The 27,356-nt window shown below is 34.8% G+C and overlaps 2 protein-coding genes across 2 annotated transcripts; one reads left to right on the top strand and one right to left on the bottom strand.

Annotated features, from left to right (window-relative positions):
* Positions 1-4,774: 4,774 nt before the first annotated feature.
* Positions 4,775-12,562, bottom strand: LOC123564361 (protein BUD31 homolog). The gene is made up of 4 exons (XM_045357883.2): positions 12,386-12,562; positions 7,515-7,637; positions 6,211-6,377; positions 4,775-5,392 (listed from the first exon to the last, which is right to left on the bottom strand). Exons 1-4 carry the CDS (start codon positions 12,477-12,479, stop codon positions 5,342-5,344), a joined length of 435 nt encoding a protein of 144 aa, XP_045213818.1. The 5' UTR covers positions 12,480-12,562; the 3' UTR covers positions 4,775-5,341.
* A 12-nt stretch (positions 12,563-12,574) lies between these two features.
* Positions 12,575-25,075, top strand: LOC123564360 (28 kDa heat- and acid-stable phosphoprotein-like). The gene is made up of 6 exons (XM_045357882.2): positions 12,575-12,712; positions 18,361-18,470; positions 19,643-19,750; positions 21,788-21,915; positions 22,339-22,490; positions 23,128-25,075. Exons 1-6 carry the CDS (start codon positions 12,703-12,705, stop codon positions 23,154-23,156), a joined length of 537 nt encoding a protein of 178 aa, XP_045213817.2. The 5' UTR covers positions 12,575-12,702; the 3' UTR covers positions 23,157-25,075.
* The last annotated feature ends 2,281 nt before the right edge of the window (positions 25,076-27,356 follow it).

Consider the following 27,356-nt stretch of genomic DNA (forward strand, 5'->3'; position numbering starts at 1 on the left):
GTCGCACATCCTCTGGTATTCTATGATATAATGCAGTAGAAAAAATTGTAGTACAGGCACCAGTATCTATGACTAAGTTCGCGCGCACAGTTTGAAAAATATTTACAGGCAATATAATGGAAACACCATCCGTATTAGCACTCCTACACCTAATAGTCTTAAATTCAACTTCACTGTTATTGACCAAGTCTGGGCCGTTAGGCTTGGTCGAAGCTAGTTTTCCGACTTGTTACCTTCCTGAAGGTTTGCCTTACACTCGTCCGCATAGTGACCAAACTGCTGGCATCTAAAACACTGCACATCTTTTCTTGGGCGCTGATTTACTTTACGATCCGAGGCTGATCTACTACTTTTAACATTCAGCTGGTTCGCGAGATGATCAATCTTTTTGCCTATGTTGGATTTCAGATCCCTACCAAATTCTTGCAGTCTTGCTTCTGTTACATAAGGTTCCCTGTCCGTGTCAATGTTCCTAATTCTCGCCCCTCTCACGTCATCTCTGATGCTGGAATAGTTGTCGAGCAATTCTCTTGCCTGATCGATAGTTTTTGGGTCCTGCATCCCAATGAACAAAGCCGCCTGAGAATCCTGAAGTCCCTTAAGAAAGTGCCGAAGGTTTATCGTTTCCCTCGTCTCGTTGTTTGCTGTGGGGTAACCTTTTATTACCAACCTCTTAACCTCTGCCACATATTCAGCCAACGATTCTTTTTCCCTATTGTATTTCCGGTTTTCTAACTCAGCCAGATAGGAGGAAGTGGAGCGCTTTTCCTGAAATCGCATCGCCATAGATGATTTTATCTTCGCATAACATGACAATTCGTCAGCTCCCAGCTGCTTGAAAGCGTATTCCGCAGCATCACCGCGTAAACTGTTCTTAAGGCGGAACAAACGTTCACTATTGTCCCACTTGCACGCATCAACCATAGCTTCAAATGGGTGAATGAAACTCTCCCAGGATGATTTGCCATCAAAGATAATTTGCCTTGGTAGAGGAACCTCGTATTTATCACGGCCTCTCTGTTGATTTTGCTGCCTTGATGTATTGCTGTTTTCATTCGAAGCTGTGTCCCTTTCATTGACTAAATTTCTTATCTGATTGTCTTTTTCCATAGAAATGTCATTGATTCGTTGTTGGTAACTGCGTACTAATTCATCTCTTTGTAAAGTACTTTCCTGTTCATTTTTGCGTAGTCTCTCACTTAAGGTCAAGTTATCAACTTCTGCCGATTTAAGTTTTTGTCTTAAAAGTTCAACTTCAGCTAATAATTGTTCATGACTATCATCGTCTTCAGTTGTGACAGAATCTTTTTCGTGTTGCTTTTTAGGTCCCATAATTATCACTTAATTGTCACCACAAATATTTGAATAGAAATATATGTCCAAATTTCTTATAAGCACGTGTATAAGTCCATTTCCGTCGCTGCCACCAGTGTTGAAAAACGTAGGTTCGGGTGAGGGTGTTTATACTCCATAGATAAAATACACTTAAAATCCAGTTTACTACATCAGTTTATTATGTGATGGATAAATAGTCTAAATGATGGAAATAATGTTGTCAAAATTATAATTCTCTCATTCATCTGGTCTAAAGTCACTTATGATTATAACTGTAAAGTATTTCATTTCTTGTTTCTATGATCTGTCATTTTCAAAGTCCGAGCCAAAAGTAAAGAATTCCCCTTCCAAGTTCTTATACAAAAGCAGGTACCCTCCCATATTTGGAGTGTATCATAGTGATGAAAGACAAAGATTACCCCTAATATTTATGAGGATAACCGTTGACTGATGGTACCATCCCAAATATGGAGCAACCTCTAACTCTAACAAATCAGACATGTTTACGATGGTACATGATGACAACATACCCTGATAAAATGATACACACTCCAGTCCCAAGCAATTTATGAGGGTAACTGGTGAATGACATCTCTAGTAGCAGAGGCCAAAGTTTCACATCAGTAGAATCAATTAATAAATCAACTTTAATAAGACTAGCTGCTAAATTTACAACAATATAGTGTTAAACAAACATTTACCTTCAGATTCTATATATTGAATGGCTGAATCAAACTTCTGTTACTTCTACACTAAAAATCTTGTCAGTTCTGGTAATTTATTAGCCACATCATAAGGGAAAACCATACAGAATTTATTTAGTGGGAGAGGACTGAAGATGTCCCTCCAAATATTGATGGGCACCAGGGTACAACAGCCTGAAACAAATGTACTCGAGAGAGATTTAAAAATGGCCATGAGGAGCCTATTACGAGTCAGTTACTGCAGTCGCTCGACCAAATTGCATAAAATCAATTTTAAAGGTTGTAGTTCATACACAATAAGTGTGTTGCAACTTGCTACCTTTTATAGTTTACTGTTTGTAGGCACAATGTACTAGTTAAAAAATACTTTTTTGCATACAGAACCAGCTCAGATTGTTAATCTTTCTAAGAAAGTAAAGACTAAAGGTTTTGAGAGTTGCCAAAACTATGCATAAGCAAGGTTCAAAAAGTTTTGATACAGACTTCATAACTTTTACTATTCAAGTTAATTATCTGGAGGTTTTGTATATATGACATATGATTTATTAGACATAGATCCTGAAACAAGAGGGCCAAGATGGCCCTAGGTGATTCACCTGAGAAACACACCATAAAAGGGTAAACTTGTTTGACCTAGTGATTTCATGGAGACATTCTGACCAATTTTCATTAAGATTGGACCAAAAATATGGCCTCTTAAACAAGTAATTTCTTTGATTTGACCTAGTGACCTAGTTTTTGATCCCACATGACCCAGATTCGTGCTTGTCCAAGATTCCATAAAAACAGACATTCTGACAAAGTTCCAGGAAGATTGGACCAAAAAAGTGGCTTTTAGAGTGTATACAAGCTTTTCCTTTGATTTGACATAGTGAAAAAATTCCTCCGAGATTTCATGCAGACAAACATTCTGACAAAGTTTAATGCACTTCAAATGAAAAATGCAGCCCCTATTGCATACACAAGGTTTTTTCTTTTATCTTAACAGGTGACCTAGTTTTTGACTCAAATTTCATGAAGATATGGTCATAAACGTGTTATCAAGCTTTTTCTTTGATTTTACAAGATGACCTAGTTTTTGACCCAACATGACCCAGATTCAAACCTGACCTAAAGGTCATCAAGACAAACATTCTGACCAGTTTTCACGAGTTTCAAACTTAAATTGTGGTCTCTAGAGTGTTAACAAGACTTACCTTTGATTTGACCTGGTGACCTAGTTTTTGACCCCACATGACCCAGTTTCCAATCTGACCTAGATATCATTAAAGCAAACATTTTGACCAAGTTTCATAAAGATTGAATCACAACTTTGGCCTCTACAGTGCTCAGAAGCTTTTCCTTTAATTTGACCGGGTGACCTAATTTTTGACCCAACATGACCCAGATTCGAACTTGACTTAGAGGTCATCAAGGCAAACATTCTGACCACTTCTCATGAGTTTCAAACTTAAATTGTGGTCTCTAGTGTTAACAAGATTTCCCTTTGATCTGGCCTACTGACCTGGTTTTTGACCTCACATGACCCAGTTTCAAATTTAACCTAGAGATCATCAAGGCAAACATTCTGACCAAGTTTCATGAAGATTGAGTCACAACTGTGGCCTATAGTGTTCACAAGCTTTTCCTTTGATTTGACCGGGTGACCTAGTTTTTGACCCCACATGACCAAGATCATCAGAGGTCATCAAGACCCAACATGACCCAGATTCGAACTTGACTTAGAGGTCATCAAGGCAAACATTCTGACCACTTCTCATGAGTTTCAAACTTAAATTGTGGTCTCTAGTGTTAACAAGATTTCCCTTTGATCTGGCCTACTGACCTGGTTTTTGACCTCACATGACCCAGTTTCAAATTTAACCTAGAGATCATCAAGATAAACATTATGATCAAGTTTCATAAAGATGGAGTCACAACTGTGGCCTCTAGGGTGTTCACAAGCTTTTCCTTTGATCTGGCCTACTGACCTAGTTTTTGACCCAGTTTCGATCATCAAGACAAACATTCTGACAAAGTTTTATAAAGATGCCAAGGTAAATTCATTGGTTTGCAAGTTATAGCTCTTTGAATTTTGCATATAAACTCTAGGTGCTACAAGGAATGTGATAATGTAACCTTTGTGTTAGCTAACCTTTAGCCTGCTAAATTTCTAAAATGGACTGGGCCTTCATTCAAACTGGGTAGTAACATTTTTTAATTGAAGGGGTGTTCACTGAAAATTTACTGACTGAATAGCAAACAATGCAGACCATGATCAGCCTGCACATCTTTGCTCTGCTCACAAAGGCAAAATCACTTGCCACCAGCAGGCTAAATGCACATAGTCAAAGCTTCTAAAATGATGCATCATGGTCCGATACAAATGTTTGCTACATGTACTTAAAAACCTAAAATGTATCTTGAACTGGAACTGTGGAGGTAATGTAAAACAAGCGAGATATTAATCTCTCTTGTATCATAAACTGGAGTAAGATGTATAGTATAAATGGTGTTGGTATAAAATAACGTCAAGACACTAGCAGCACCTTGTCAGTACATGCAAAAACGTAAGTTTAGGAGCTCACTTGCACATAAGATATCTGATTTTATCTCTATTTAGAAGTATTTTCAGTTCTTAAGTGTAGCAGATAATTATATTATGCATACTCAATGTCCGGGAGTAAAAATGTTACCACTTCTGTATTGGAAATTTTAGCTGTAAGAGATGGGGAAAGAAGATCATTCAGAAAATACACTATGTATATCTTTTATTACAATGAAAGACACATTTACAATATTTGTACAAGAAACGATGTATCAATGAAAAATGTTACAATGATTTGACCTGAATTACATGTACAAGATAAAAATCATTACAGTGTGTGCCTCAGACTTTTGAAGGTATATTGTAATTTGCAATAAAACTTTCAACTTGCTTACAAGAAAGTGTTATAATTTATGCTGTTTAATTGGAGACATACTGGTTAAATACGACTATATAACAGCATAAATATTTTGAGGAAATAATACAAGAATTTCTGCACTATGAACAATCTTTAAAAATGAAGGCATGCTGCAAAAGCATTGTTAGGAGGAAATCTGCCTTAAGAGGCTTGTAAAATGACTGGATTATACATCTCATCCATACAACAGGTCAAGAAATATTTTTCTTTTAGATCAATTTTCCAACATAAAGCAAAGTCTGTTGAAAATAAATTCATCAAATATCCCGACATGTCCGGTATTGTAAAAAATCTGGCAGTTTTCACTCGGACATCATCACAAAATGTATGTTATGTATGTTTGTCAGTGGCAGTTAACTATCCTGAACAACCTCTACATCCACAGTGTATACATTCCACAATCTTTCCCTGAAATATATACAGTAGCATTTCCTTTATTAAACAAATTAAATGTTATTGTTTTAAATGTTCTCTACTAAAAAGTTAGAGCTTATATCATCAGACAAAAAACTGCATCTCACAAGCTAGTAGAATAAAAAGAACAAACAATAATTTTTGTCTGTTTTAGAATGAAATGGATTCAGGTCTACAAATCATGCTCTACCATAGATTTCTACTATTTTGCTTCAAAACATTCTATTTTTCCTTAGGATCTTCTTATAGATTTTATCATCACTACTATGCCTTGTAGAAAGCTGCACTTGTGCTACACCTGCTTTCAGTTACCTAGTCACTCTTATCAATATAAACGGAAATTAATATGAGCCGTGTCATGAGAAAACCAACATAGTGGGTTTGCGACCAGCATGGATCCAGACCAGCCTGCACATCCGTGCAGTCTGGTCAGGATCCATGCTGTTCGCTTTCAAAGCCTATTGCAATTAGAGAAACTGTTAGCGAACAGCATGGATCCTGACCAGACTGCGCGGATGCGCAGGCTGGTCTGGATCCATGCTGGTCGCAAACCCACTATGTTGGTTTTGTCATGGCACGGCTATTATATTGAATTCATTTTCGACAGTCTGACATAAAATCATGCATACATTTTTATTTTTGATTCAGTTCTGTAAATCATTGTAAAGTACCATATATACGTTTTACAGAAATAAATATGAACTTGTCCGATAAAATAATATTTGGTATTTATCTCTACTGAATTCATTGCCGCATCAAGTAAGTGTGTGAGGGCAATACAGGAGAATATAAAAACAGCAAAGTTTACTCACAGCTTCAAGTTTACTTTTAGGTACACGACAGATACAGTTTGTTCCAAAGTTGGTATCTCTAGCCTGAATACAGCGCAAACAACATAGGTTCTCATATCCCTGTTTCTTCCACTTGGCTATCAAGTTTTTGTCAGCAATATTCTCCTTTAGGCAGTATTCATATAGCTCTGAAAGGTTACATTATACATACTATGTAAAATTGTACAGTATTTAGACATAAAGAGAGTAGTTCAAATAATACATAGATCTCTACACTAGGCCTGTGACCAGCTCCGGCTGAATTGGGAAAATGTCATTAAATTGGGAAAATAGAAACTATATAGATCTATAAAGGTAATTTTTGGATATTTGTGGAATTGCATTTTAATAATTGTTCAACAGTAACTGTTGTTTTTTTTAATCTCAATACACAATAAGGCTTACAAAGTAGCAAAACAAAGCAAAAGTCCCTAAAAACTAATAAGAATTGGGGGAAAAACATACTTTTTTGCTTTGGGAATGCCTCCTTTTACTGGAGGCAACTTTATAGGGAAAAAAAGCCTTGATATCTCAACAAATTACAGGTACCGTAATGAAAGAAGAGGTATTGAATTCATTTTATGAAAAGTAATGTATCTGCTGCAAATGTAACAACTCAGAAACTGCTATTTAGTATTGTATTTGTAGTTTGGATATTATAATTTTTTCAACCTAAAAAAAATTAAAATAATATCAACTTTCATTGAGATATCAACATCTTTTCATATAAAACTACATTAAATTCTAGCTCGTGCATGCAAATGCAAGACATTTATTTCTCTTGAAAATAGTAAAATAAGATATATATAGTTATAAAAGTAAGGTCAATAACTGCAAAAATAGTTTTTTTTTTCTCATGATCAGTCTACAATTATAACTATTATTTTTTTCTTTCAATAATTCCAAAGTCTTTGTTAGTGTTTTTTCGAAGTCTTCTTACATTATTTCATGTCTGCTTATATTTTCAGATGTTCATATGAAAATGACTGCCCTAAAGAAAACATAATATATTTCTGACTTATTTAACATTTTCATGTCAAATTTTCTGGAGCCATCACTTGTACAGCATGAAAGAAATTCACACAGTTATGGTAATTTTTTATTTCAAACATTTATTTTATGCAATTTGATATAAATTAACTTCCAATAAGCTTCAAAGTATAAAATCAAACCATCAGAAATGAGAAAGTCAGCAAACTTGACCACCTTGCTGGCTGCCAAGGTCCCAAGGCGTGTATCATACGCCCCTGTTGAAGAATGCAGCAGCAGGGTCAGAGTAGACTTACCTCTACTGATAGCCTTTCTTCTATAAAACAGATCATATATGTATCTGGATCTTTGGTGATGCAGCCTGAAGATTGGCCAGAGAGCCTCCACCTTTCTTTTCCCTTCATGTGGATCTGTCTCAGCTACAATAAAACACAATTTGAAACATTAATGGTGTCACGGTATAGGACTTGAATATTAAAATGGGGAGAAAACGTGTAGGCTATCTCAGTCGGTAGAGCATCGGAATGGTATTCTGAGGCCCCGGGTTCGAGTCCCGGTCTGGCTGCACATTTTTTTCACATTGTGACAATGGTGAGATTGATATGTTGCAAACTACAAACAGTTTGCAAACAAAAGCCTAAACAATGATAAATATACCCAAAAAAAAACAATAAATCATAATATAGTTTGTAAAAAAATCAGCATTTTTCTGATAATTTCCTAAACCCTTTTAAAAGCTAAGACCAAGTAACAACAGTAATAATAAAGGTGTTGCATAATTAGCGGCACAATTTTCAGTAACACTTGCAAACTCTATGCAACTCAGTTCTGAGAAAACAAACATGTACAAAATCTTTTGAAATCAATTTTCTTATTGCTCATCAATTGTTCATAAAGGCACTAAATGAAACAGATATACAATGTATGTTCAGCTTTTTCATCACTTATCTCAGATTGCAATACCTACACAGCTATAAAATTACTGCAGTATAACAGTCTGTCCAAGTCAGAATCATTTAAAACATTTTTGAAGGTACTAGCTCAAAAGTCTGCTAGTGATCAAACTGAAATCAAAAGCAACTTCAAAATAAACTTTATAAACTCATAGAGATTGGCTTAGCGAGAAGCATCAAGGAGTACTTTAGGAACAGACTATATCTTATGTTTAAAAAATGGGAGATGATTTCAACAGTTTGTTCATGTATTTTAATCATTGTTTTAAATACATGGTAAATCACAGGAAACAGTTCTAAGTATTTATAATTCTTTAATCCCGGGTAAAATACGATCACAAATTCATAACTTTATCAAGACATCAGGGGTTCTAACTGACCAATCAGAAAGCTGCATTTTCAAATACCTGCCAGTTTCCACTTGGGTAAAATGAAGTATTTTTACAATGAAAATATAGTGACTTTAGAAATAAATTTCACAATATTTCAGGTATCAAATAGACTTTTTGACTGCACATGCCCCAAATGATGCTACAAACTACAAATCTTCAAAGATTTATTGAAATATTATATGGATTTAATACTTTGACTTTACTTTAAAATTTGAGATTTTACACAAGGACTCTATGATAAAGTCCGAGTGAAATGAAATCATTACCCAAGTGAAATTAGTATCATTCCGCAATATTTCTGACATGTTAAAATTATGAATTTGACAAATAACTAGAGTTGCTTTTGAGAAAAGCGCATGTCTCCCACAAATGCCTAATCATCTAAATAGCAAGTCAGTCTTTATATACTGTTTACTCACTACAAATAAACCTTTGAAGAGTAAAAAGGCCGATTTTGGGTAATTCAAGGGCCATAATTCTGGAGTGCCTCGGGCGATTTGGCTAGTTAATGAACCTGGTCGAGGAGTTATGGTAAAAAACATTTGGTTTAAGTTTGGTGAAGATCGGGTGAGAAATGTTCGACTTATAGCGCAGACGAGAATAAAAAGGCCGATTTTCGGTAATTCAAGGGCCATAATTCCAAAGTACCTGGACCGATTTGGCTCATTATCGAACTTGCCCTACTAGAGCGCATGCACATTCATCAAGTCAAAAGGACTCCTATACTACTCAGACTGCATGCGCATTCCTGCAGCCAAAAGGACCCCTATACTACTCATGCCAAAAGGACCCCTATACTACTCATGAGTAGTATAGAGGTCCTTTTGGCTCCAGGAATGCACCTAAAATCTGAGCATTTTTCGGTAATTCAAGGGCCATAATTCCAAAGTGCCTAGGCCGATTTGGCTAGTCATCGAACTTGGCCGAGCACTTATTGGCAGACACATTTTGTTGAAGTTTGGTGAAGATCTGATGAGAAATGTTCGACTTAGAGTGCGGACAAGCTTTGTGACAGACACACAGACTCACACACAGACTGGAGTAAATCAATATCTCTCCCACACCACTGCTGATGAGTAGTATAGGGGTCCTTTTGGCTCCAGGAATGTGCCTAAAATCTGAGCATTTTTCGGTAATTCAAGGGCCATAATTCCAAAGTGCCTAGGCCGATTTGGCTAGTTATCGAACTTGGCCGAGCACTTATTGGCAGACATATTTTGTTGAAGTTTGGTGAAGATCGGATGAGAAATGTTCGACTTAGAGTGCGGACAAGCTTTGTGACAGACACACAGACACACACACACAGACTGGAGTAAATCAATATGTCTCCCACACCACTGTGTGGTGGGAGACATAATTAATAGCAATGTGTACACCGTAATTGGAAGCTTTTATTGTTTTACTTGGAAGATAGATGTATTTAATCAGGTAGGTAAACATTTTCATAAGACAACTGTTATTTATTGAGTTTGCGCAGAATTTAAATTAACTCTGTGAATCATGTTACTCCGAGGATAGTCTCTTTAAGCTCTTTGTAAATACCGTTCTCAGTTTTCATATTGATTACCGGACCTCTAGCCTGTCACAAGGATATAAATTAGCAGGGGCCCAGTAGCCAGTGGCCCCTAGATTTTGGGCTGGGCCCCTAAAGTTTTGGAGAAAATGCCCATATACCTAATGTTAAACATTAATTTTTGACAGGCTGGGCCCCTAAATAAAAATAGCTAGTTTATATCCCTGCTGTCCTGTACCGGTTGTCTAGAGGTCCGGTAACCTGACCTCTAGACTCCAGGTCTAGAGGTCCAGTTAACGGACCCCTAGCCACTTCCTAATTGTATTCTTCAGACAAAAGTCCTAAGAGGCTGGCTTCCATTTAATTGACATATTGATAAAAGTAGTTTACAGATTATCTTTCAGAGGAAATGGAACAAAAATGCCTTTATTCTTTTTGTCCCTAATATGGTTCTGGTTGTCCCTGCATTGTAGACAAAACTTTTAAATAATGTAATTTCAAGATACCTGTATCACAGTTTTGGCATCTACAACATGTTGTGGTCATTCATAATGGTTTAAGCGGAAACAGGCTGATTCGGACCATGGCTGAATCGGACCAGACTGATTCGGCCCAAATTTTTGGCTGATTCGAACCAGATATTCTAGCTAATTCGTACCACATTCTTTGAATTAAGAGTAGATAATGACCATTTATTTCAGCTGATTCGGACCACATACTCTGAATTAAGAGTAAATGATGACTATTTAAATTAGCTATTTCGGACCACATACTCTGAATTCAGAAAAGATATTCTGATAATTATATTTTAGCTAATGACCATAATATTTTAGCTATTTCAGACCAAAAACTTAGATTTAAGAGTAGATAATGACCATATATTCTAGCTGAATCAGACCACATACATAGATACATTATAAATGACAATATATTTTAGCTGATTTGGAACACACTTTTGGTGAATTTCACTCATTCTCATCATTGGCTTGTGTTTTTACATGCTGCGAGAAACAAATCTAATTAATTAAGGGTCAATTTCGAGTGTGACAAACAACAATATTAATGTGGTAATTCACTGAGTATACCTTTGGATGTTCATGCAACTACAAGCATACAATTTCAAATTAAAGTGGATATTATTATTCATTTCATATTGAAATAATGCATTACATGGATATAATTTTTTTAATGTTCGGGAAAAAATGTTGATTATAAGGATTTAACTTTAAGTAAGGATACCATTCATACACCTTACAAACAGGTAAGTAGTTTGTTTTTGTCAAGCTTATGCAACATTCCATGATTAATTTGAATACACACTTTATATTTCGGTTGATATCACAGTCTTTGCATCAAATATTACAATTAACATTCACAAGTGTTATTTTTACACATGATATTACTATCAGGAAAACCTATTACTTAAGACAATTTGGTGCAAATATGTCAAATAAATCTGGGCCGGATCAGCCGGACTGAATCAGCGTGTATTCATTTAAACCCGCGAAAAGAAATCTGGTTCAAGTAAAATGTTGTTCTACAGCGTGGCATTTCAAGTTTTACTCTTGTTGAAGCAAAATACTTGAAAAAATTCTCAAAACAAAGGACAGTCATCAACTTGATCAAGTAGTCCAAATAATTGTACTCGAGAGTTGAATATCCGAGTACAAACCAGAAAAGGTAAAGAATGTGGTAGCACTGTCCTCTTCTTTGCGTAAGTAACACCCAATGGAATCCGTTGGGCGGGAATTATGTTATAATAATGCAACTGATAAAAAAAAGAAATACATACATAGAAAGCCTGTAATTTTTCCTTTTCAATGATGTATATATTACCGAGATTTCTTGAGAAAAATTCAAACTATGGCAGTTAAAAAATTGCCAAGGTTTAACACGAGTGTACTACATATTGGAAAATGGCCGATCGCCGGTAAAACACATTACTACACGAAGCGTTTTCATTGGTCACGCCTCCGACCGACCTTACATGAAGACGATTGAAACGTTAGAGGTTTAAATTTTGTAGAACAGAAATTCTTGATAAATATGTCCTGTTCTTATGTTTTTTATTTACTATTTATGATTTAAAACAACAGGTAAGCAGTTAGGGCTAAAGAAAAATCGTGACTACTGATAAATCGTAATTTCAATTGACCACAGTTTCCACCACAGTTTTGATTGTTTCTGGTTGAGACCTCTAGGTAGACAACGTAAAATATCAAAATGTAAAATCGGTCTGCCCGAGGTCACATTATTTAGACTACTTGATCAAGATACTCAGTAGAGCTCACTATGTTAGCATTTCATACCTTCCCTCATTTTCGCATCTAGCTCATCAAGGGTTGGTTCAATCAATTCCCATCCATCCGGTGGTGGTTTTCTACTTCTTTTAACTTTGGGCATTTTGTTGATTTTCTAAAAAATATCAGAAAAAATAAAATATACGTCTCTTTCTTTTAAGTGATTTTCACGTTTAGTAATTTTAACGACACCGAAAAGGGAGCAGCCCGTATTTCTCTCAATAATATAATTTCCAAATGCGCGTTACGAAGGACAAAAAATTAATAAATAAACCGTCCCTTAGTCACGCAATTTGTGAAATATTGTGTTAGAAAAACCGTTTAAAATGCCGAGAGGTTAGTTACTTCTCTATATTTAAAATTTAACCTGTTTAATTGAACTTTTAATTATCAGAAAAAAATGTTGGAGAATGTCGTTTACAAATAAAAACGCCTTTACCGCATCAGTGATGCTGTATACCAGTAGTCGGACAAATCCTGATGATTTCTTCAATTTATTTCAAATTCATCATGACAAAAAAAAACATAATTTGTAGGTTGCTTTAGCCACACTAATCAGCCATTGTCAGATATGATGTGTGGACGCATAATAAATTTGGTCGAGAGGACTAAAATGCTTTCCTACGGAGGGTGAAGATGGCAATTAAGGCCCCAGGTTTGATTCCTGGCTACTCCCATTGCGGTGTGTTCTTGGGCAAGGCATTTTATCATGATTGCCTGGGTCAAACTATAATTCCAAATAATTTGGTGTCAGATCTGATTCTGAGATATTTTTTGTAATAGCAATAGGGCAGAATCCCTCTCTTACGTCAAAACCAGTAAAGAACTTTTCTGCGGTGAAAATAGATTTAGGTAAAAACACAATCAGACAATATACTTAAACGATGAGATTGTAAAACAAAGTAAAACTGAAATCACTTTATGGTTTAAACATAACAATAAAACACATTAATATAATAAATTAAATAATAAAGCATAAACACTATATATATGTTTCATTTTGGCTACCTCGCTGTATTTACATGTCTGCCATTACACTCAGTACAGCTGACAGTGCGGTTAGTGTTATCAATCAGGTGACATATGGCCAGTAAGTAGTCCAAATAATTGTACTCGAGAGTTGAATATAGTTAATATTTTTTTGACTTGTCGATATCCGCCTCCGAGTACAAACCAGAAAAGGAAAAGAATGTAATAGCACTGTCCCCTTCTTTGTGTAAATAACACCCAACGGAATCTGTTGGGCGGGAAATATGTTATAATAAAGCGACAGATCAAAAAAAGAAATACATACATAGAAAGCCTGTAATGTTTCCTTTCCAATGATGTATATATTATCTAGATTCCTTAAAAATCTTTCAAACTATGGCAGTTAAAAAAATTCAGAGGTTTAAATCGCGTTTCCTACATATTGGAAAATGGCCGATACAGGTAAACACATTACTACACGAAGCGTTTTCATTGGTCACGCCTCTGACCGCCATTACATGAAGATGATTGAAACGTTAGAGGTTTAAATTTTTTACAACAGAAATTCTTGATAAATATGTCCTGTTCTTATGTTTTTTATTTACTATTTATGATTTAAAACAACAGGTAAGCTGTTAGGGCTAAAAAAAATCGTGACTACTGATAAATCGTAATTTCAATCGACCACAGTTTCCACCACAGTTTTGATTGTTTCTGGTTGAGACCTCTAGGTAGACAACATAAAATATCAAAATGTAAAATCGGTCTACCCGAGGTCTCATTATTTAGACTAGGCCAGTAAGTAGCCTAGACAGCTGATATAGTCTGAATTTTATTCATTTCCTTAAAACCTTAAACATTCTAAACACTTTAAACATTCGAAACACAAGGCAGTATGCTCAATTGACACCTTGATGACCATTTTTAGCTCGACTTTTCGAAGAAAAAGTAGAGCTATTGCTCTCGCCCCAGTGTCAACATCGCCATTGGTTAAAGTTTTTGATAAAGTCAAATATCTCTGTTACTATTAAAGCTATTGACTTTAAACATAACATAGTGACTTACTGTCAAATTCTACACCAGGAGAAATAATCCCCATAACTCTGATTTGAATTTTGACAGAGTTATCATATGCCCCTTTTTAACTTACCGGTAGATTTTTTTGTTTGAAGTTTTTGATAAAGTCAGATCTCTTTGTTACTATCAAAGCTATTGACTTGAAACTTAAAATAGTTATTTTACTATCAAAGGCTACACCAGGAGAAATAATGCCCATAAGTCTGATTTGAATTTTGACAGAGTTATGCCACTTTTTAACTTAGAATTTTTTGGTGAAAGTTTTATAAAGTTTTTACTGGCAAAGCTCTAATTCAGAATCAAGCACTGAGAAAAATCGAGCATACTGTCTTACGGACAGCTCTTGTTTCTTAAATGTAAAATCTAATAATCTATCTTAATAATTCCCAATTCTGGTGTTTTACGGCATGTTTTTACCAACAGTAAAGGCCCAGGCCCCATTCCCAAATCACAGGAAAAAGGAAAAAACACTGGTCTAAAAGTGAGATCTGAAGCCCTCTGATGTGTTCAATAATGTATATATTTTAACATGCCCACACTACATTTGTACATGTAACTAGTTAATTAAATATTTGTAGACACATTACATGATTTTTTAATAATAAAATTAATATATACTATAAAAATATGAAGTGAAACATGCTTAAAGGGGATTCCTATCATTTCTCGATTATTTTCTGTGTACCAAATCTTCAAACTTTACTCTGAAACATAATATGAACTTAGGTGCTACCTAGAAGGCAGAGCTCCCTTGAAAAATCACCAGTTCCCCTTGAAAATTAAAGGAGTGCTGCTGGAATGACCTGGAATTATGGATCCGTTTTAGGAAGTTTATGTTCTTTAAGATCTGTTAAAATTTTCATGAATTAATGATAATTCATGATTTCTGAATGAATGTCTTAGAATGCATTAAGATTAAATCTAAAGAAAGTTACAGTTCTTTTTAGAAAGAAGAATGTGTCCAGCTTTAAGGCAAAATACTGCTGTGATAGACCTCTGGTATGGGAGAATGAAAATCATTTACATGTACAAAGCTTGTTTAAAAACCAAAAGACTAGCTTTGTACATGTAAATGATGAGAATTTTACCCAGAGAAATCACTTTTTTGCCGAAATTCTCGAAAACTTCTTTTTTATTTACTGAACTGCGAAGTTAACATTTTTATGGTTAATCTTTTAGCACAACTGATACAGAATAGGAATGGTGGTTACTAGTAGGAGCCTTTTTGATGTTTATTGATAATTCATAGTCAATAGTTTTTTTCCAAGTAATAAACTCTGGTCAGTGATTTTTAAGCTTGTGGATGAAATAAATGTTAACAGGGTGAAGAGCATTTTGTGCTTTTCACAGTTCAATGCCTGTAAATTTTGATCCAAAAACCTTTTTTAAAAAAAAGTGTTTTATCTGCTGACTACTTTAGGCTGCAGACAGTACTACATTGGAACCTGACATCACTAACAAAACACTTATTAAATATCACATGAATTACTTTATTTTTTTTACAATACTTTCAAAACCCATAATAAATAAAATATAAAAAAACTGAAATAAAAAAAGAAATTTGAAAAAAAAAAGACGCTTCTGGTGAGGATCGAACTCCCGACCTTTGGCCTTCAACGCGACCTCGCTAACCACTGCACCAGTGTGGAAGTATGACAATATAGTATGTACAATACAATATATACAATAAATTTTAGTTGCGGCAGCGTGACGAAAATCGTTTCACATTGAAAATATTGTATTTTACCTTTCTTTCTTCGTAGAAAATGTATTTAGCACTAAATTCTTATTATCAGGCGCTCATTTACATTTTTATTCAACGTTCAAAGCAGTAAGCGAAACTCTTTTGTCAACTGTAAACAGCAAGCGTCTATTGACGTCTTACTGATTAATTACTATGAGCATTGCGTACTGGAAGAAACCCGAACAACACCGATTCCAAAAACGTACCACGAATTTTCAACTCGATAGTAATGTCTATACACAGTTTTATTCATTTTTTTTCACATGTCTAACCCGTAATGCGACGCAAGGCGGCGCCGGTAGCTCTGCTATAATCTACAAAAGTTTTTTTCGGCACATTATAACAAAAACATTGGAACACTTCTAAACAGCAATAACTTCATGATATGGATCAGATGTAGGATGTAGCAATTTATTATCAGAAGTATGATTAGAAGAACTAAACTGATTACCAGATGCCTAGAAAACCCCTATACTACAGGCTGGATGTCAGGTTACTGGACATCTAAAAGGCAGTCAAGGCATCTCAGACACTTCCGAAAAAATATTGATTATCATATAGCATGGGCAAATCAGCCCATTGATTATTTGATAAGAGCAGCAGTTACATACATAAAATATTAGTTTCTAGGCTCACATTGGCCTCCAAAATATAATGGCAAAACTTACAAACAAGGAATCGAAAGGAAAAAAAATAGCTGTTGCCAATGCAGACTAATGAAAACATCAACATTTTATGTATTTTCTTGAATGATGTATTTGAATTCCCTGGCTTTGAAAAGTAACAAGCCCCAGCAGTGAGGGAGGGGATTCAGGATGAAAATCCCTCCATATAATATGGGTATTAGGAAGACCTCCGTCTAAAGAACAGTTTTGAAATTAAGGTCTTTTTAGCTCATCTGATTTTTTGAAAAAAAATGATGAGTTATTGTCATCACTTGAGCGGTTGTCGGCGTCGGCGTCTGCGTCGGCGTTGCCTGGTTAAGTTTTATGTTTAGGTCAGCTTTTCTCCTAAACTATCAAAGCTATTGCTTTGAAACTTGGAATACTTGTTCACCATCATAAGCTGACCCTGTATAGCAAGAAACATAACTCCATCTTGATTTTTGCAAGATTTATGGCCCCTTTTGTACTTAGAAAATATCAGATTTCTTGGTTAAGTTTTATGTTTAGGTCAACTTTTCTCCTAAACTATCAAAGCTATTGCTTTGAAACTTGGAATACTTGTTCACCATCATAAGCAGACCCTGTACATCAAGAAACATAACTCCATCTTGCTTTTTGCAAGAATTATTGCCCCTTTTGGACTTAGAAAATCAGTTTTCTTGGTTAAGTTTTATGTTTAGGTCAGCTTTTCTCCTAAACTGTCAAAGCTATTGCTTTAAAACTTGCAACACTTGTTCACCATCATAAGTTGACCCTGTACAGCAAGAAACATAACTCCATCCTGCTTTTTGCAAGATTTATGGCCCTTTTGGACTTAGAAAATATCAGATTTCTTGGTTAAGTTTTATGTTTAGGTCAACTTTTTCTCTTAAACTATCAAAGCTATTGCTTGAAACTTGCAACACTTGTTCACCATCATAAGCTGACCCTGTACAGCAAGCAACATAACCCATCCTGCTTTTTGCAATAATTATTGCCCCTTTTGGACTTAGAAAATCATTTTCTTGGTTGAGTATTATGTTTAAGTCAACTTTTCTCATAAACTATCAAAGCTATTGCTTTAAAACTTGCAACAGTTTTTCACCATCATAAGTGGACACTGAACATCAAGAAACATAACTCCATCCTGCTTTTTGCAAGAATGATGGCCCTTTTTAGACTTAGAAAATCATGGGTAGGACAATATTTCTATTACACAAAAAAAAATCAGATGAGCGTCAGCACCCGCAAGGCGGTGCTCTTGTTAAATGCTGCTGTCAGCTTCTGTATATGAAAAATCATCTGGGATAATTGCTTTGGTCTGACATTCTTTAAAGAGATAAAGATAACAGATGAGGAAGTGGAAATAATGTAAAAACAGTGTTACATTTTGATGACAATGAAAAATAGGCCATTTACTGACAATAACACTATTTTGCACCCATGAATGATGAAAGGGTTTTGATGAAGCCTCATGCAACAGACTTGTTTCTTAATTATCTTTAACATACATTACATGTTTGTTTTTGTCTCACATTGTACTTTTTTAGGTGGTGGTAGAGCTCCTAAAAAAAACTATAAAGGCAGAAGTCGTCATTTCACAGATGAAGAGACTTTGAAAGAGCAGCTTGATAAAGAACGAAGGGAAAAACAATGGAGGGTATGTAGAGTAGAAGAGAAAATTATCTATACAGGGATATTAAAAAATCTAAAGAAGTGTAACTCCACACATGGTGCAGGTAACAAATTTTGCTTGAGAACATGTAAAAATATAACATCCTTTATTCCTTACAAATTGGTTTGAAAAGTCTGCCCACTTACCAAGTTACCTCAGTAGGGAGAGCGCAGTTTTATCCTTGGGCGGGGCATATGTCACTTATTTTATGTTCTCCATGACAATTTTGATAAAAGACATTGTGTTTGAAATCATTGAATTTCATCCTTCACCTCTGATTCATGTTAGGAAGGTGGCAATTACTAGCAGAGAACAGGTTTGTACTGGCACAGAATCCAGAAATAGTTGGTAGGTTAACTATCCAACAGTACAAATAAAAGCAGTCAACTCGTACATGTATCATAAAATAAGTTTTCAGCAAGGAAGTTAAGCACAGTAAATTGAGAAAAGCAAACAGCAGTAGGAACAACCAGCGTAATATGTGGTACAGTCAGCAAGGACATATAGAACATGTAGAAATAAGCAGAAGCAGGCAGTACAAAATTAGTATTCTTAATTTATCGCATAGTAGTGCAAACATACTTGGAATAAATGGAAAAGAAGAGAACATATTTATGGCATATGATACGATGTCCTATATACCAGTATTGGCATACTTCCTGCATGCAGGATATATTTAGATTTTCAAGCAAGTTTGCATCCAAGAAAAAAAAACAAAGGCATATATATTTTATAGATCAATGTTAAGTATGATTGTGTGTCCACCATCCATCCCCTGTAAATTATCATCATTCCAGTCAGTGACATTCCTATTGACCAAAAATCACAGTGTTAAAGAATTTCACTTTGCTTTAACCAATATAGACGGGATCTTACATGAGTGTCTCTTCATGTTGTTCATATTGGCTTTATTAAAATAGTTGAAGAAAATGAGAGGCTATGCATAGATCAAGGCAATTCAAGCATCATCTTCTATACTTAAGACAGTGTCAGCATAATGTTATTACACAAGTGTAAAACCAGAAAGATGACATGGCTTTATTTCATTCCAAAGATGTCAAGCATGAGATAATTAGTGGCTTTATTTAAAAATTAGAATAAAGGCTTCCTATGAAATATTTGTAGGGTATTTAATTTGTTCTGTGTGTTTACTGTAGAAACAACGAGGTGATGATGATGATGAGGAGGAGAAGAAGGAAGGTGCTGAAGGCGGTATTGCTGAGGGGAGCGAATCAGAATCTGATAGTGGCTCTGATTCTGACTCTGTAAGTAACAGTCCTTTTTAGCTCCACTAATTGGAGAATAGGGGTGCTATTCTACTCACCCTGGCGTCGGCGTGTCACTTCCTTGGTTAAAGTTTTTTGGCAACCTTTGTTTTTCTTTCGTATCTTTGTTACTATTGCTTATATCTTACTGTAACTTCACATAAACATTGTACAGCGTACAAACAAAGTATGTGCAGGGGCTGTGCCCATTATACCCAAGGTCAAGGTCACCAAGGTGTTATACTTAGGTTATTTTTTAAGGTTAAAGTTTTACGGCAACCTATGTTTTTATGCCCCCGAAGGGAGGCATATTAGTTTTCAACTGTCCATCCGTTAGTTCGTTTGTCACAACGTTAACTTTTTGCATGAAGGCACTTTACTCGCGAACCACTGCATCCAGGACCTTCAAACTTCACATGCTGATAGTACTTATTGAGTACACAACCCCTACTGACTTTGGGGTCACCAGGTCAAAGGTCAAGGCACTGCGGGGGCATTTGTCACCATTAGTGACAGCTCTTGTTCTGTCATATCTTTGTTACTGTTGCATATATCTTACTGTAACTTCACATAAACATTGTCCAGCATACAAACAAAGTATGTGCAGGGGCTGGGCCCATTATACCCAAGGTCAAGGTCACCAAGGTGTAATACTTAGGTTATTTTTAAGGTTAAAGTTTTTTGGCAACCTTTGTTTTTCTGTCATATCTTTGTTACTATTGCTTATATCTTACTGTAACTTCACATAAACATTGTCCAGCATACAAACAAAGTATGTGCAGGGGCTGGGCCCATTATACCCAAGGTAAAGGTCATCAAGGTGTTATACTTGGAATTATTTTCATGTTAAATTTTTTCGAAAGCTTCGTTTATAGACATATCTTTGGTACTTTAAAAGATAATGACTTGAAATTAAAAGAAAATTCTTTATAATCATCATCTGCATGTGTGGTTACAATCCCCATAACTCTAATTGTATTTTTGACAGAATTATGCCCCTTTCGTACTTAAAGTGTTTTGGCAATCTTCGCTTTCTGGATATAACTTTAGTACTATATAAGATAATGACTTGAAACTTAAGATGTATCTTTATCATCATCTGCATGTGTGGTAACAATCCCCATAACTCTGATTTGTATTTTGACCAAATTATGCCCCTTTCATACTTAATTTTTTTTTTTTAATTGAGACATGAATTCATTTTACTGTCAAATCACTGAATAGTGGAATGTGCTGTCTTATGGACAGCTCTTGTTAAGCTTGCCATATTGAATGTCACAAGAGTACCCTTCTGTTGTACCCTTCGCGTCTCTGTCTATGTAGACATCTTGTTAAAGATTATCAGCAAACTCATATTTCATTTATTTCTCATCACATCTGAAAGAAATTCCACACATGCCATTGAGTAACAAAGGTATCTTAACATGTTCTATCATTTTAGTTTGAATTGTGCCTCTTTTAATACTCTCCTATTTTTTCCCCACAAAATTCTATTAGCAATTGTCACTGAGTTATATCCCAGGAACTATAAATGACAACTAAATGAAACTTCACACACTTCTTTGCCGTGGGGAGGTTTGTCCTTTATTTCTTTGTATCTCTTATGAATTGTATGCTTATAATAAGAGGGTTGACACAGACTTTAATAATCGCTTGCTTTGAGATAATCTGCTAAACAGACTTTAGTGACAGAAAAAAAAATCGCTAGTTAAAACTTTGAATCCAACCAATATTTGGATTCATTTAATTTATGTGTAATGCCAACCAGGTACCAGGTGGCCTCCAGTTCAACAAGAATTTAACAAGTATATTTAAATTATGAGCACCAGATTCAGAGATTAATATATTCATTGAAATATCTGGGAATATTTATAAATATCCTTGCAGACATATATAATTATGAAACAATATACTGAAGGATGAGAAGTAAAAGGAGCGGCATTGCTCATTTGTTTATAACATTAAGGTTGCTACCGCTCTCATCCCTCAACATAATACAATATGCTGATTTGTTTTGTTTTGCTTTATTTCATCTAGGATAGGCATAAAGGTGTATCACATTTAATAGCAATAGAGAATCCAAATAGGGCTGTGAAGAAAAATAAGAAAATAGATGCTCTAGATACTGCACCCAGTGCTGGACCTCAACTCAGTAGGAGAGAAAGGTATATTTTCTTGTGATATATTAGATATTGCACCTAATGCTGATTCTCCACTCCCTACATGTAGGAGAGAAATGTTAGTTTTTAACCAGGTTTTCCGATGTTGAAAACCTGGTTATTAGGTTGGCATCAAGTGGACAGATTAATGAATGGATGGGCGGCATTAGGATTTTCATTTTCCTTAAATAACATAACTGGATGGAAAAATTGGACTATAGCCTAATGACCTAAATTGTGTCAGTGTGATTCTAAACCCAATGAAATGAATAAATAAATCACCTTAATTAATAGTTCAGTTTTGAAAAATGGCAGTCTTACTAAGTCACGAGGTGATTTTCAAAAAAGTCATATAATTTTAGCAGCATATGAATTTTCTGCAGGGTTTAAAGTTTTTTCAAGAATTTTTATATCTGTTATCATTACCAGAGAGGAACTGGAGAAACAACAGGCCAAGGAGCGGTATCAAAAGATGCACATGGAAGGGAAGACTGAGGAGGCTCGTAGTGATATGGCGAGACTAGCTATTATACGTAAGCAAAGAGAAGAGGCAGCAAAGAAACGAGAGGAAGAAAGACTAGGTAATTTTTATCAAAAAATGTATGAAATTTAAAAAAAAGTATTATGTAAATCTACCAGTCTGGTAAAAATTTAAAGTTATTATGCTATAAGATTGATGCTTTTTTAAGCTAGTAGCAATAAAATATACATAATAAAGGGGCATATGAAATGAAAAAATGAGCCATCCACTGGTTAAGAATAAGCTATTTATGGCATGGCAAGGCAAGTAATGTCTGTAGCATTACACATATTTCATAAAGTGTTCTTGAAACGTGTTTAGTTTGGTTATGCAACTATCAGAATTCCAGTCAAGACTAACAATGTTCATTTAAGAATTATACTGCATCTCATGATCTGTAAAGATTGCATAAAAAGGAATGGATCTGAATTGTGTCAGCAGTGCATACAGAGAGTTGTGGCTAAATGCTGTTAGTGTTGAAAATATTGTTTAAAATTATAGATTTCACTGTTGTACATGTTTGTTTATGTGAACAATGAAGTGTATCTTTGTACAAAACTAAAAGCATAGATTTAATTGACTCGCTCCACACAGGTAAATCAGTAAGTTTGAAATTTCTAATTTTGGCTTTACAAGTATATTTGAACATTATAGCCAATACTTTGCATAAACAACCATTCCTATATTTATTATTTCAGCTAAAGAAGCAGCGAGCAAGAAATCTTGATGTCATTTTAATCATTACTAGTGACTGCATGACTGTACTTACTGGATGTGGATTCTTTACTCATGAAAATATGTGCGCCTCATATCTACATACATAATAAATACATAATATGTAGTCTGTCATTGTGCCTGTGCAATTATGGAACAGTTATGTATTTGTACAGATGGACTGTTCTCTATTGTTTCATGCAGAATATTTATAGTTATAAACCATGTTCCAGCTTATTTTACCTTCGCTGAAAGTCTTTTGTGCTGAATGTCCTTAGTTCTGTTTAAATTGCACAATCAATGAAACTCCAATGAACTGGATCTAAAGTGAACTTTTTTTATCATTTACAACTACACTGTTAGGATCAGATGAAATGTAATTTGAACATAGTACCGGTAAGTCCTTGTGCTTATGAAATGGCCTCTATTTTACACACCATTAAATAACAACTGTATAAAAATGTATGCTAAGGGATGAACCTATCAGTTATAATAATGGTGTTTAGGTATTTTATTGTTACATGTGTATCTGTTGAGTAAAAAAAAAAGTAATTTCATGTGATTTGTTGAGGGTAAAGACAACATTATGTGTCTTATTCAGTTTGATTAAATTTCCTGTGTTCAACCAGAAATTGGCTGTAAGATGTTTGTTAATTATCAGAATCTAGAAGTTGCTTTCTATTTTTGTACAGTACCATGTATTTAACATTATTCTATTTTTTTACATATCAAAGACTTGTGTACATTTTCATGCAGAATACAGGCTTATCTTGAACTCAGTACTTTCTATAGAAGTGTAAAAGATGCAGTTTAGTGTTTTAACATTCAGCATATGTAAACAAAAATATTATCATGTGATAGGAATGTTATTTATTTGATTTATCAGGAAATTAAATTCAACAAAAATGTAAGTGACTGGTAATTTTGAGAATTTTAAACATAATTTTGTAGCCATGTCTAAGCCTGATTTAGCCAGCCTTTGAAAAATGAAAGTGGACAGAAGTTCTTTGAAGATATACAGCACCTTTCATGATATGAGCCGTGCCATGAGAAAACCAACATAGTGGGTATGCGACCAGCAAGGATCCAGACCAGCCTGCGCATCTGCGCAGTCTGGTCAGGATCCATGCTGTTCGCTTTCAAAGCCTACTGGAATTAGAGAAACTGTTAGCGAACAGCATGGATCCTGACCAGACTGCGCGGATGCACAGGCTGGTCTGGATCCATGCTGGTCGCATACCCACTATGTTGGTTTTCCCATGGCATGGCTCATATATTCTGTTTTGTATTGTATTGCTTCAGGGATTCAGTCTCACTGCATACTTCTTCAACAGTTAAAATAAATGATATGAAGATGTGTAAAATAGCATAATTTTCATGTAATTGTTTTACATTTCTGTTTCATTCTTTTCAATGCAATTTAATGAATTATTGTTTTCATATTTTTTTTACATTGTTGCAGGTGTTAGATATGTTGAGTTCACTTACAGTTTTTAATAACTTATATAGAACATGAATGTGCTATTTGTATTTGAGCCGCGCCATGAGAAAACCAACCTAGTGCATTTGCAAACAGCATGGATCCAGACCAGCCTGTGCATCTGTGCAGTCTGGTCTGGATCCATGCTGTTTGCTATCCAAGCCTATTCCAATTAGAGAACCTGTTAGCGAACAGCATGGATCCTGACCAGACTGCAGATGCGCAGGCTGGTCAGGATCCATGCTGGTCACAAATGCACTATGTTGGTTTTCTCATAGCGTGGCTCATTTATTGAAGCATCACCTTGCATTAATATTTGGAAGATTTCACCGCTTCAAACAAGCAGGCTTTACTTATACAGTTCAACTGTTACAGAACAACACTTGATTTCAGAAGAATATGTATGAAATAAAATTGAAAGTTCTTATCAACAATAAACTTAAATAAATATGTAGATGCTTCAAAGACTATATTCCCACCAATTTAAGAGATAGATGAGATTTACAAATCTCACCGAACTATACAAATTATTGGGTTATTGAGTATGGTAGTGCATTTTCTCAAGAGGTCCACACTACGGGGCATTGTCAAACTTTGGATTTACCCAGTAGATTAAGTGTTATTTAAGTAAAGCAAATTTTAATAGTTACTCTTCAGTAAAATATAGAAGAAGAAGAATTTTTATTTTGTCCAGGACTAAAACCGTCAAGAAGGTCATTGGCAAAGCATCAGTATAACATAAGTGTAACATAGAATTTGTCAACAAAGCAAAATGCAAGTAATAATTACACTGATAGTATGTTAACCTTTTTAGTTCAAACATTCCTTCTTTCCAATGACATGCAAAGGATTTCCAATAAAAAAAGCCCAACTTATTTTCATAATTTGCGGTAACAGAGAAAATTGATCAGCTATATCATGAAGTGGTACAAAACGAATTGAAAATGGTAGTTCCATCTTCTACACATTATTTACAGTTGAGAAGATGGAACAACTGCCAAAATACAGGGGTAACTCAATTGAGAAAATAAACAAGGCTTCGATGTAATGTATGGAACAAGTTTAGTAAAAGAAGATATGAATGAAACTTCATGTTCCTTTGCTTTTTTATACAAATTCAAAATTTACCTGTTTTGAGTCTTTAATTGTTTCGATGATTTAGATATTATTAGAACAACAATTCGAAATTATATTTCTAATCTCGTTTAATCTTATCCAGCTTCTTTTTTTATCCTGTTCATTCAGTTTGGTATTTCTAACTGCTAGGTAAGTGGGTTAATGATCATTCATTAGTTTCATCAACTAATAATTAATTGGTTTCAGTTTTGCAATTTGCCTTAGTAATGACCTTGCAGCTTTGGTAGCACAGTCCTGTATGTAGACATTGGTTTGGCACAAGTGCAGATAGTAAGCCCAATGCATGTGAAGGTAAGCAGGGCAGGATTTGTTTTACTTCAAAGATTTTGTCGCTTTGACCTGTCAGTAAAATGGAGTAGAGTATTTTTTACTACAAATGAGTTAAGAGATCATTTATTGACAAGCTAATGAATTTAAGTTTTGCCTCTACTCACTAATCTCTTCCAGTAAACTAAATTTCATTAGAATGTCAATCATTGCTCTATAACCTCTACAGATAAGCTGCCACTGACCATATCATTCTGAATAATTAGTCATATTACATCACAGGTCATTTTCCTCAAATTTAAACATGTACAAGGGCATTTTTAGCTTCCTATCCAGTTCTATCTTCCCATTTTTCTAAACTTTAGTATTATTTTATGCACATACTTGTCTCACTTCATACGTCCATCAAATAAAATCAGCTTAAATAATATTTAAAGAAAGACATATGATAATTGTGAGGGTTTAATTATTACTTCAGTCTATTAAGAGTAGACACACACACAAACACACAAATGAAAGCAAATAAAACATTAAAAATATCCCATGGGTTTGATAGGAAAAAGGAAGGTATTTCCCATTAATATTTTTTGTTTGTTTTATTGTCTGAGCTGTAGTCTACAATGCAGGACAGTATCCACTTGAAAAGCAATTTCTATATACGAAAAAATGTTGCGAATTGATTTTGTTATAGGTTTTTCATGGCCTGTCAGATTTTGTTTCTATTTTTGTTTCCTTTAATAGTATTGTAAATATAAAGCTGTAAGTTAAATTTTCAAGTTCCAAGCCCATAAAGGTGTTCCCTTTGTTTTAGGTAATTACTGCTCATGTGATCTGTTTACTAAACATGCTAGTATCTTTGAATAAGCATTTCTGGGTGTTAACATAACCAATAAAACAATGATGCAGAAAAAATGCTCTCCCAAGAAGCTTTCAGGGACTTTTTCATTATAGAGACCCATAAATATAATTGTACAGTCCTGTTCTGTGTTTATATAATAAAGTACCTCTTCGAAATGTTGAATATATTGGAAAATACAAGACAGTGATCTCTGAATTTAAATCTGTAACATTGTAAGTTTTGATTTTCAAAATAGGCTAGACATTTTGACTGTGTGAAGTGCTTGGCTTAGTGTTTATTAGTCGTCTGTTGTTAATTTTAGGATGAAATTTTACAATCCGATGAAGAGTAGCAGATGACGGAAATAAATTTTGGGTGTAAAAAGCTTCTGTTAGTGTTTAAGTTAATTTCAGTGTCACACAGACATGTTAGATATGTATTATCAGATGCTTAATGTAATAGCTGTGGATATAAAAAGTGCTAGGAAATTT

Source organism: Mercenaria mercenaria, chromosome 2, assembly GCF_021730395.1.
Source record: "Mercenaria mercenaria strain notata chromosome 2, MADL_Memer_1, whole genome shotgun sequence".
Lineage (NCBI taxonomy): Eukaryota > Metazoa > Mollusca > Bivalvia > Venerida > Veneridae > Mercenaria > Mercenaria mercenaria.